We start from the raw sequence: 13,028 nt of genomic DNA on the forward strand, positions 1-13,028 counted from the left end.
AATGGAAATTAACTTGCTCTGCAAACAACATGGTCAAAACTACTGAAACATTGGTGTTGTGACTAATAAGTGCCTTTTTAAAGACACTGCACTATATTTGAATGACACCCTTCTTTAGGATTGCCTAGTGGCCAGTGCTGGGTGGTAGTAGCCATCTGTCTCTTCTTCAAGAAGAGCCCCAGCACAGCTGATGTGGTCCTAACCCTTCCTGTCGACTTGTGCTGAGACTGCTTTCCAGTCAGTCCCTCTGGATGGAGATCACAGCAGTGAGTCACACTTAATCACAGCACACAGTGGAGCCAGAGCCGAGGTCACGTCCGCTAGAGCCAAAACACACAGCAGCGTTCTAAAGCAACAGCAGGGGGTTCGCAGCAGTTCCATGGAGTGGCTGGAGCCATTAGTGCTGGTGTGTGTGTGTGTGTGTGTGTATCTGTTTGTGTGTCACTGAAAATATGCCATAAACAGTGTCGCTCCAAGTGGTTGGTTAAAAATAATCATGATTGCCCTCTCATTATTTGAGTAATAATGCCTTACACCGTGTCCTAACAGGGCACGGTGCGACAAAGCGACCAGCGATGAAAGCAATCACTTGCATGTTAATCTGAGTTTCTGAGCTAACTAGCCCAGGACAAGTGAAACAACAGTTTTATCAGTCGCTTGGTTTCTACTTCTGTGGCGTCGTGCGGAGAAATCCTGCTCGCAGCTGCTCGTCATTTATACAGTGGGGTCCACTGAAATTAATGTATTATTGTTAATATATTATTATTGAATTTATTATTGTTGAGAAACATTGACCATCATATGATAATCATGTGACAAAATGAAGTCACACAAGGATGGATTTTACCTGAAGTGTGAGCGTAAAAATAGCTGATTGCTGCAGTCAAATACAGCACAATTAAACTCAAGGAACATATATTTTTTGGCACCTATAGCACTGTTCAGCATCATAATACCACTAACCTATATACCTCTCATTGCTCATTGGATAGTAAAGTGTCAGTTGGTTGCACACTTGAAAATCTCAGCAAATGCAGTACATCATCTGCCTTCTATAACATGAATACTCTGTATTCTGACATTCTAGTCATTTGCATATTATATAGTAGAGAATTACACATATTCTAATGTGGTGACGGTGATGCTTTGGGCATGTTGAGGCACAAGGTTATGGCTGTTGAGGCTTGACATATTGATTGTGTCAGTTAGATCAGGGGGATATTATGTCAACAAGCCCTCGTGAAAAGAAGGTCCCAGGTCATGTGTGCACGTCTTCATTATTGCAAAATACAGCCCTGACAGGACCCCACTGTGAAGAAGAGGGCTATTGTATCATCCTGAAGGAGTTTATTTTGTGATAATGACCTGTTTTGTCCCTTACATTATTTCTTTCCTACCAAATAAGTAAATAAATGGTCTTCAAATATTGATTTTAGTGAAAATTATTTCATTATGTGAGAAGAAATAGACTGTGGTGTGATATAAAACTAGCACACTGCTGGGTATTGGTTGCCTGGGGCAACGGACAAATATACATTATACGAAAATTTTTGGCCACAGAAAGCTGTGATTGACCAATTACAACCCAGTATGCCATGTAATAATGGCTTTGTTTTCAGTGATTTGTCATTTAAATATGCTGTGATTTTGTTTTGCAGATGTACATACAAACGACCACACTGACCATCTCAGTGAGTCTGAGCGCGTCCGTGTCTCTGGGGATGCTGTACATGCCGAAAGTCTATGTGGTGCTCTTCCACCCGGAGCAGAATGTGGCCAAGCGCAGCACTCGCAGCCTGAAAGCTGTGGTCACTGCCGCCACCATGTCTAACAAGTTCAACCCCAAGGCCAGTCTGCGGCCCAACGGAGAAGCCAAGTCGGAGCTGTGTGAAAACCTGGAAACTCAGGGTGAGTGGGTTTGAGGATAAACACTTTATTGTAATTGACAACGATTTTTATACTGCCATAAACCTGTTTTTGTAATCTTACATTTTTTTATTCACCATCATTCTCTCTCAGTAACAAAATTAAGCTTCAGCAGTCCGGTTATGAGTCTTAATGCAAAAACTTTAGATTTCTTTTTGATTTAAAGGATTAATTCACCCAAAATTGACCAAACTGTTTTTATTAAATACAATTTTTTATTTAATAATGCCATGCAATGCAATGAAGACATTTAATGGCATCCGTGTGATGATCATAACAAGACAACCCCTAATCATCTGCCTCAGTTTGCGAAATGTGTTTATGTTAGAATCTTACCGTTTAGCATCAGAGACGCTGTAAGAAGTGTTTTTTAAATCATCAAGAGGCAAATCAGTTGAATCGTTACAACAGTCCTTGCCCGAAACCCATCTCCTGCTAATTTGAATATCAATAAAACAGCAGCTCATAAACAACTTTGTAATACAGCAGTAAAAAAAAGCCTGCTGCCGTAGCAGAAATAACTTGCATTCTAAAGCAGAAGCAAACCTGTAGCCTCCATCTTCAAAAGAGTGGAGTCCCAGTCAAGAGTCAAGAGAGTCCCAGCTCGCATAATTATACTTTTCATTAATGCCCTGATTGATTGATTAAGTTCAGGGCTGAACAGATTAGTCAATAAAAAAATTGGTAACAAATATTTTCATTGTTGAATAGTTCTTCAAGCTTTTGATCGTATGACCTATTTAAGCACTACAATGATAGCATTAAAATGACTATTTTTTAAAACACTAAGGAGGCTCAACAAAAAGTACGAATGCAACGTAACATGAGGAGAGTAAAGATCTTTCCATCTTTACTCTCCTCATGTTATGTTGCATTCGGAGATCGACTACTTTTGACTGACAAAATTTCAGCCACCGGAAACACAAACTAATAAAGTGAGTCTACAAAACCTTTCTTTTTAGTAAACTTTGTGTACACAAACAATGTTGTCAATACTCGAGTTCATGTGTAGAGCCCTTGGTGATACTTCAAGCACAGTTTCATGTTGTGTCGAGCCTCCTTAGTGTTTTAAACGAAACGAAAACGAAAATACGGTCAATCTTAAAAGTGGCGTTTCCATTCTAATTATGCTTTTACACAAATGTTTGACTCGGATAGATTAACAAAAATAGCCTGGGTTGCAATTTGGCGAGAGTTACCCTTTAAACAGCATATAAATTGCAACTACACAATGATACCGAATGAAATGTCAACCCAGGACGAGCTATAGGACTGTGAGCTTTGAGGGTGTTGATGGACTCGATCTACTCCATGTTTTGATCATCGTTCTGAATCCGATCTGGATGTAGTCTTTGACAAAATGCGATTTTCTTAGCTTTTTGCTCAAAATTTAGCTTTTTTTATTAAACTTACCCACGTACAGAACATCAACCCAAGTGTTAATAAAAAAGAAATGCATGAAGCTAGAATAAAACATTTTTTTTGTATTGTTGTTTTTTTTTTAAGCAGAGGCTCTGTTTTTTCTGTTTATATATTGCATATTCAGATATTCATTCCACCAAATATTCTGGGTGCCATTACACTTTTGTGAAAATTATTAAAAATGCTGGCGGTGGCTGGCCAGCGCTCCATGTAGCGCGGTTGCTCTTCGGGCAACCTGAGTTTGAGTCCCTGCTCCGATACCTATCCTGATCCTGTCCCACTCTCTCTATCCCACTTCACTTCCTGATAGTTCTCTTCTATCCAATATCAATCAAGGCAACAACAAAAAAAATGCCAAAAATAAATTCATATATATTTTCAATATGACAACATATGCATGTTACATTCAGATATGGCTTTGTTCTCTAAATATAATGTGGTATTAATCTGCCCATAGTTACCTTTATCCTAAAATATCTTTTGCTTTGACGCTACACTTTATTTTGCACGCCCCAAATGACATCTTCATTAAGAGAAACCTGCGAAAACAGAGAAGAGGCGCTAATTTCTGATGCTATATCTGGAATACACGATCCTCAGTAGACAGTCATTTTTTTTTTTTTTTTTTGCATGTGCCATCTGCTTTGCATGTGTTTTTATGTGATGCGATCTGGGAAAACACGTCGGATGTCGCGCTGGTACTTTTTCAGTAAGGTCTAAAAATAGGTTGAATGTCAGTTTTTGTCAAAAATGTCAAAATTGGGTTTTCATTAAATTATTATTCTATAACATCTTGTCTATCATCTTGGAATATATCTTAGCAAAATTCACTAGTTTAGTGAATTTAGGTTTTTTTTAAACATTTTTTTTGGAGGGGGGGGGGGGGGTATTTGAGAAGACTTTATTTTGTTATTTTGCACATGAAATAAAAATAATGTCCGCGGATACATCATTTATAATAAATACTGCAATATTCTATAGAAAGCAAGAACTGTCATTGTTGATTTCATGGTGACTTTAAAATCATCCTGCAATTAGCAACTAACCCTACTAGTTACTAACCCTAACCTCTGATGTCTAATGTATCAGACAGGGAAAAAATATAAATCCCTTTCACACTTTTAATAGACATGGTAAAATATGTACTATAATATAGTTAAAAATGTTGCTTATAAGAAGAATTTCCCTCAGAATAAACAGATGATGTTGAATTGTCATCAATGGAGCAACTTGTTTATTTGCAGCACATCTACCAGCAGGGGTTAACAGGGTCATGCTGACCAGCGATACCTTGACCCCTTGCTTTTGGGCCATGTAAACTGAGAAACCATAAATAAATATTAATCCAGTCAGAGATATGCACAAAGAATATTAAAATTAATTATGACATGAATTTACTAAGACATTGCCCAAGATATATTTTTACTTTGACTAGTGCTTGAATAAAATATTGTGTTAAGCAGATTCAAAGTATCATGTTTGACTAGGAAGGAACAAATTATCTGCTTCCATTACATTGCATTTGGCATTCACAGCAACGCGCATCCACTCTGCTTTCATTATGTTGCATTTTGTATTAATTTAGCAATGTAGCAATACCCAATAAATCATATTGTGGGTCTTAGTAACAAATAGCTCTGAATTAAGGGAGACATCCAGATAAATGTTTTGACAACAGAATGAAATTGTGTAATGAATGTTGCTACATAGATGAAAATTCACCCAATTAAGCATGACTAGTTAGCACTGAATGTTTTCAGCAAATATTTAACACCGGTTGCATGATCATGCCAGACTACCACCATCACCAGTGCGAATTTCATGTGCTCTGTGCTTTGTTTGCTCTCTATAGCACCACTTTGAATTCACTGCAGTGGAACAATGTGCTTTTGTAAATGAGGTATTAGAGTCAGTGACTACATTAGCATGTGCCCTTTTAAAAAATCTTTCCAGAGTCATTTAATACAGGCAGTTTCTTTACATTTAAAGCAAAAGCTAGCTAACAAATCATTTCTCCTTGGCTCAGGGATGTCTAACATTTCATGAATGCATTAACGGTGGAATAGGATCTCTTTGTTTCTTGATTCTAATTGATTTGTGATCCTCCTTTAAGATTTGAATTGCATTAAATAAAAGTGTCTGCTAAGTGTCTTAATGTAGTGTAATGTGATAGAAACATTGCTATAAAGTGTTAGTGAATTACATGACATTGAATTATTATGTAGTTCCTAATTGTGTTTCTAGTCAAGCAAGGACTCATCTTTATGTGCATGTTATAGGCAGAAATCACCATTATTATTATTAGCATTGGTGCGATACAATAACACAGATTTCAATTGGAGTCAAATACATCATGATTTTTTGAAGATGACTAAAAAAGATAGTTTGTTTTAATAGAGTGGTGCAGTGATCACGTTAAAACCCGGAAGACTGATTTGCCACTGGTTCCCTCAAGATTTTCCTAAAGGGTTTATAATGAACTTTTTCAATTTATGGGTAAAATAAAAGCCTGTGGTAAACACAACTTGTTAACCTTTATTTAACCAGGCAAGTCACTTAAGAACAAGTTCTTATTTTCAACAACAGCCTAAATGCAGAGATTGAAATATATGATTCTAATTGCAATGACTTTTGTAGCACATTCCAATCATTTGGAACAGCAAAATCAAAAGCTGAACGACCATAAACAGTATGTAACTTGATAGCTTGACGTTTTGTTCTACAACGTACATAGAAAGGCATATGATATAGAATTATACGTAGGCATAACTGCTCATTTCTGCTTGCTTTTGATGGGTATCATTTTACCCATGATATACAGGGTGGGCCATTTATATGGATACACCGTAATAACATGGGAATGGTTGGTGATATTAAAGTCCTGTTTGTGGCACATTAGTATATATTAGTACACACCACCCATCTTGAGGAGTTTGCCCCCTCACATATACTAATGTGCCACAAACAGGACTTTAATATCACCAACCATTCCCATGTTATTACGGTGTATCCATATAAATGGCCCACCCTGTAGAATTATGCAGTTGAACGATGTTTGATTTAGTGTTGCACGGTGTACTTCAAAAGTATCGCGATACTCGGAAATAAAAACGTCACGATACCTAAATTTATCAGTATCGATACTTAAAAAAAAAAAAAAAAAAAAAACGCCTCCCTATGGACGTTTGTGTTTTTTCCTGACGCACGCAGCAAAGAACCTGCCGCTGTCAGTGTCATGTGACAAAACACTACAGCGAGATGGCTGCATGTGCGAGCACAAGTGGTCCACGACTCGTAGAAAAAGATGACGCAGGGAGTGACATATGGAAGTACGTTGCCTACCTTGCTCTGTTGCACGGTGCACCGATACTTCAAAGTAAATCGGAAATTAAAAACGTCACGATTCCTTAATTTATTAGTATCGATACTTCTAAGAATGACCGCGTTCCAGATGGCCGGCGACACACTGGCTGCGTGTCGTGTCCGTTTTTATTTCGGCTCCCATATTAACTGCCTGCGTGACACACGCATCTGGGTGCAGCTCGAGAGACGCGCGGAAAACGCGTGCATGCTAGAAATAGAACCGACGCCTATTTTTCACGCGACACGCAAGCGTGTTGGAAGCGTTTCCAGGCAAAATAGAATAGGAAAAGATGTTTCTATGTCATTTTGACACGAATACATATTAATAAATGACATTTTGATGTTTGAAAGTTTTGACATAAATACAATATAAATGTAATTTAAAAAAATATTATCGATTTTCAAATATTGCACCTCTTAATACAGAACGAATTATTCTGTAGCCTATTTTGCCGTCAACACTGCCGACGTTGTCTTTGCTGCTATATATTTATGTTTAACATGAAGTATAGGCCTTCCACAACTCTCTCCCCACATGTCAAATATATCACCAATGAGGCTTATCATATGTTACCAATATTAAACATTGTTTAATATAATCACTGTTCATATTTTTATTCAAAGTTCAGAATCAAGATAAAGCTCTTATGTTTCTTATGATAAATGAGATAATGCTGCTAAATTTATAAAAAAAATTACCTTGAATGTCATTGCTCTAATTTATTTTTTATATTTTGATATTTCATATTTTGTTCAAATGTTTAATATATCTGCTGTTCATATGTTCATTTATTAGTGTGTTATATGATTAGAATGTTGTCCCGGTTTTAAAATAAAGCACAGCAATGATATTTGAGAGTGTTTCTCCCTTTTCAGGAAAAGTATCGAAAAAGTATCGAAATCGCAATACTTGACTTGGTATCGGTATCGAAACAATAATTTTGGTACCGTGACAACACTAGTTTGATTATAAGTCTGTCTGGCATTGTTTTGGAATGATCTGATGCATTTTGATATATAAATGCAGTTTCTGTGGATTTTAGAGAAGATTTCAGTCCTGTGTTTAAAGGAGAGGTCAAATGGAGGTCTTCAAAAAGAAGGTCCGTTTTAGGTCACTGTCTTGGGACCTTTTATTATTCAATAGTATTTTTTACAATAATATATTTTATGCAACACTGATGTTTGTTTATTTATTTATTTGGCTTGTGCAATAGGCAATATCATAATTAAATTGTGTTTTGATTATTTATGCTGCCTAAAAAGGCAGCACGCCACCCCTGAAGAAACACTGTGTACCTTGCAGCAGTGCTTTCTATTTAGGTGATTAGCCATTAACAAAAGGAATATGACGCATTTCACACCCATTGCTTTTTCACGTTTTTTAACTCGCAGGTGACTAGTCTTCACACTATCACATTTAACACATATGTGACATAGTTCCCTCTATCTTCTCGGAAGCTCCTAAAGTCACACTTCTGAAGTCACAATTCTTGTCATCTCACCTACTGGTTGTAACGGAAAAAAAAAGATCTGAGACTAATCAAGATGAGCACAAGACGTGTTTGATGTAGCTATTCTTATAGTGTCAGTGCATATTTGTGACAGTCATACACTCCATTAGTGTATCTACAAAAGTCAGTACTTGGCAAGCAGTTTTATCACTGATATAGAGGACACCTTGCTACCAATACATCCTGAAGTAACAGTCCATCTTTGATATCATTGAAATGCAGTATGTGTATTGAGTTCAGTGATGCATGCATGCAAACAAGATCAAAATATAATGTGTGTGTCTGATGTTGCCTGCAAAGATCATAGAAACTTGCCAAAGAATGAGGATGAGAATGACAAGGTCAGTTGATCAAACTCATAGAAACATTATATAAACATCAATAGGTTTTCTTTTGTGTTCTCTTATAGAGTTTTGCTCTTGGGCGAGTTGTAAATATGATCAATAACAATACGAGTCTGCTTTGCATAAGCCGTTTTATGTGTCAGGATTTGAATGACTGAAAAGATCATTGTGGATCTCCTTGAAATAGTCTCTTGACCACAATATAACCATTCTAATGAATGACTTGAAGATATCAATTCAATATCACATTTTGTTGCCTTGGTTAGAGAGTTTTCTGCAGTGTGCAGCAGCTTAAACATTTTTTTAAATTTTTTTTATGTAGTTTTTAATTTACTTTGCATTGAATCCTTAATGTGATATATCACATATAATCATTTGATACATAATTTGCAGATTCCCCGATTCCGGACCCAAAAACAAAGAAAGTCTTTTGCAATTTAATCTCAGGAATATCTTTTCTGTTGTCAAACAAAGCAAATTGGTTAAAATATTATGCCGCATACTTTGATGTTTCTAGATATGTACACATATCTAAAACTAATTCCATTTTTGTTAGGCTTTGGTTTTCTTTTTCTTTTTTTTAATAGTTAGGATTAATTTATGCAGCATATTCCTTCAGGCTACCTTTTAATGACAATTACATTTTTAATGCCTCCTGACAATTTCTGTGCAAGGTCGTTTAATTTCAGGGCATACTGAGTCAGAGAAAAAGCACCTCTGCATATCCAAGTTCAATGGGCCTTAAGGCCAAATGGGCCCCAACAGGTTCAATTATAACACAGAAACTTATACGTCTGTGTTTGCAATAGGTGGCCACACACTATAGAGATTATCAATATACAGAGAGAGACTTAATATCGTAGACTGTTTTATTCTGTTAAGCTTTACTTGACCTGTTCTAGTATATTACTTTGGCTTGCTGTAAATGAGACTGCAAGATTTTTAGATCTAGACAGAAAATACAGAAAACTTCAAATCATAGGATGCATACTGTCCTTTTAAGAGCGTGTTAGTGTGAGTTGCTGTGTCCATGTAATGAACACCGAGCTAGAGCCGAACGGGCTCATGCATACAAAGGAGTTCATAATGTTACTTTGAAATAAACTTCTTTCAGCACCAAATTATGCTTGTTCATTTATCCGTCTATGGGCTTAGCCGAAGCTCAAATATTATCATTTAAACACACATGTGCAATGATATTACTGTTAATCTCTGAGATACAAATGTTCACATTTATACACAATACTGTACTTTTCGTTCCAGAACACATAAACACAGATTATTTTGTGTAATATACCCAACCCGTCATTAACATCCAGTGGTTATTATAACTCTCAAAGCTGTTTTTAAAAGTACTATCTAGGTCCTATGTCCATTGGGCTTATTTTCTCCTAATTCAAATAGTGTATATATTTTTTTTCTATTCACCTTATTTTTAATGTGAGCTGGTGCGGCCATTTCTAAGTTGAATGTTTCAAGGCTTCTGGTCATCTTCTTCCAGCTGTACAGCATCAGTTATGCTGCTTGATATTGCAAACAGTTATTTGTTATTGTATTATTTTAATTTATCGTAATCATAAACGCACTGGCTTGTAGCGCACATTATTTTACCATTTACTCTACTGCTTTCTGAAGCAATGTTTATTTACAGTTCATTGACTGCAAATAGCCAAAGACCATATTTTCACTAAGTCCACCCACCATTGCTCTGATATTTTACGTTTAGTACAAATGACATATAAAATTGTATTTACTCTCTGTATGATTAGCATTTATTATTATTTGCACTTACATTGCAAGATGCTATTTTTTGCTATATGCTATTATTCTTGGTGCATAAACAGTATTTAACCCTCTGGGGTCTGTGGTGTTTTTAAGTCACTTTTTTTCACTTGTTTTTTTTTTTATGTTGCTTTCTCCTACCCCAGCTTAATAAGCAAAGACAGCTATAAATAAGCCAATTTGTAGGATGATTTCCCTAAAAAGTGACCAGTGGCAATGCTAGTGGTGCACTTTTTATGTAAGCTTATAGGCTGTATTATAATTTTGTGAAGCATACATTAGCTTGTAGCATATAAAAAACTACTGAAGTTTATGTATTCGACTGCATTATGCCTAATATACTGGTATATGCTTTTATCTTTAAATTATTTAGAATGATTGGCATTTACAGTAGCTTGTTACTGTGCCTTGCAAATGTATTCACAGTCACAACCTTTGCAAATCCTGCATTGAAATCTACTTCACAAAAAGTTTCTGAAACACTGGAACTCAAAATTATTTTAATATAACATTGTTGTGTTTGAAAACTTGCTGAAATGTGCTTATTGCATAAGGATCCTGTCTCTGCATCGCGGACGATCCCAATTTACACAGATGGAAAACAATTGTCCTGATGAGGAAACAATTATCTTACAATTGTGCTCTGCCTGTGAATCATTAAAATAACGACCACATATTTTCTGGATAAAAAATGTAACCCTACAGTAAAGGGAACATTATTCAGGTTGTGAATATGAAGTGCATCTTCGAGGTTGAGGTACTTGAGTATGAATCAACCGATAAAGAAAATGCTTAAATTGTTGTAAACACTTTAAAAGAACATAATATAGCGCTCAAGCTTATAATTATTTCGAAGAGAGCATTCAGGGGGTTGAAGAGCATTTCAAATACGATGCATCTGAAAAGAATAATTTGGATCCAACATTGATTGATGTACTGTGAAAAAAATCAAAGCTAGCATACTGCAGAAACATCTCTGTATACAAGGTTCAAATGCTTTTTTTCTCTCTTCATGGCCATATGACAAACATGTTATACCTATACATGTTGCATTTGAATTTTGCATTGCAAAACCAAGTCAAGAAGCAGCATCCATTGTTTGAATTTTTATTTTTCAATCAAATGTTTTATTATAGATGTATTAAATGCTGCAAAGTTATTGTAAATGAAACCTGTCTAATATATGTAACCACTCAACCTGTGTTTCAGGATGTGTTGATGATAACTAAACAGTGAAGACAGGTAAAGAATTTAATTATTGGTTATTGCTTGGCTTATTGTTGGACCTAATTGTTAAACTCAACTATGTTCAATTTAGCTTTAATGCTTAAACTGTGCATATCAATTAGTTTATAATAGACAATGCATTGAGAATACGCTGACATTTGTTAGAATTGCTAAAGACAAAAAGCATGCATGCCGCATTGTTTTTGCAAATCACTTGTTTACACAGAGCTTTGTTGGTGAGAAACACTATACTGGGGGAAAACCTAAAGATAGCAACAAAATTGTTTTTATGCATTTTTCAACCAATAGAGAGTAGGTATGAAAACTTTCAGAACAGTGCATGGCCTAGATTGCATAAACACAAACACAAATTGGGAAAGCATTAAAATAGACCTAGATAAAATCAAGCACCTCCAATGATATTTTATATAGAGCAAGAATCATTTAAGTTTGCGTTTTGTGTCAACACCCCTCTCTAAGCTGAAATGGAGCTATTTATCTGACTGCACTTATGGGTCAGTGCTCCATACGCCGAGGGACAGTCCAGACTGAGAACCGCACCATAGTGTTGGGTCAAATGTCACTTCACCTTCCTTATTCAAACGGCCCTGCATGATTGCATGAGGTAACCTTTTGATCTCCATATAATGATGCAGTGAGCTTGAATTTTCCATTGACCCTCCTTCTTTGGCAAGGTCATTACATATAGCTGAAGGCAATGTCACTCATGCTACCCTTTGTGATTGTTTGTACGACACAGCTATTGCAAGATGGATGCCAAATGACAGGATTAGGCTGTTGATTGGGTTTTTGTTGATGGAATGCTTTAATAGCAGACTTGTCACTGTTTGCTGGCAACTGGCATGTTTTTAGAAGGTGTTAAATGGCCCTCCTCTGCAAAAGGTGACAACCGTCTCAGTCAAGTAATTTGCACTTTGATATCAAAAAAGACAGAGTCTGATATCAAAAGAGACACGCTACTTGACTTCTGGCAAGTTAATAGCAGTATCAAAGAAGGAGTCCTCACATTGCAACCAAGCCTGACAAGAAATTAAAACTGTGTCATATCGCTTTGATAAAGGTTTTCGCTAGTGCGTATCCTACCAAATTACTACATGTCAACCAACTGTTATTCATTTGCAACTACATGTCAACTCAGTTTCATTAGAGTAAGACTGTTAGGTTAGGGTTAGAAGAATAAGTTGACATGTACTTGCAAAGCTACTTATATTCAATAGAGTGTCTGTTGGGGGACCAGATATTAAAAGGATAGTTTACCCAAAAGTGAATATTCTGTCATCATTTACTTGCCCTCATGTTGCTACAAACCTGTATGAGTTTCTTTCTTCTGCTGAACAAAATTATATTTTAAAGAACGTTGGTAACCAGACAGATGACGGTATGACCTCCATAGTGTTTTTTTCCGCTACTATGGAAGCCAATGGTTACCGTC

General features: G+C 36.2%; 1 protein-coding gene across 2 annotated transcripts in view; it reads left to right on the top strand.

The window, feature by feature from the left end:
- grm4 (glutamate receptor, metabotropic 4) overlaps nucleotides 1-13,028 on the top strand; it is a 166,011-nt gene that overhangs the window by 152,259 nt on the left and 724 nt on the right. The window contains exons 10-11 of one of the 2 annotated variants that reach the window (XM_084127724.1): nucleotides 1,659-1,908; nucleotides 11,558-11,590. In XM_084127724.1, coding sequence (XP_083983850.1) covers nucleotides 1,659-1,908; nucleotides 11,558-11,577 — 270 coding nt within the window. In that variant the 3' untranslated portion in view covers nucleotides 11,578-11,590. The remainder of the gene's footprint in view (nucleotides 1-1,658; nucleotides 1,909-11,557; nucleotides 11,591-13,028) is intronic. The other variant, XM_084127723.1, reaches the window with a different exon arrangement.

This window comes from Abramis brama (genome assembly GCF_963993115.1).
Source record: "Abramis brama genome assembly, chromosome: 11".
In the NCBI taxonomy this organism is placed as follows: domain Eukaryota; kingdom Metazoa; phylum Chordata; class Actinopteri; order Cypriniformes; family Leuciscidae; genus Abramis; species Abramis brama.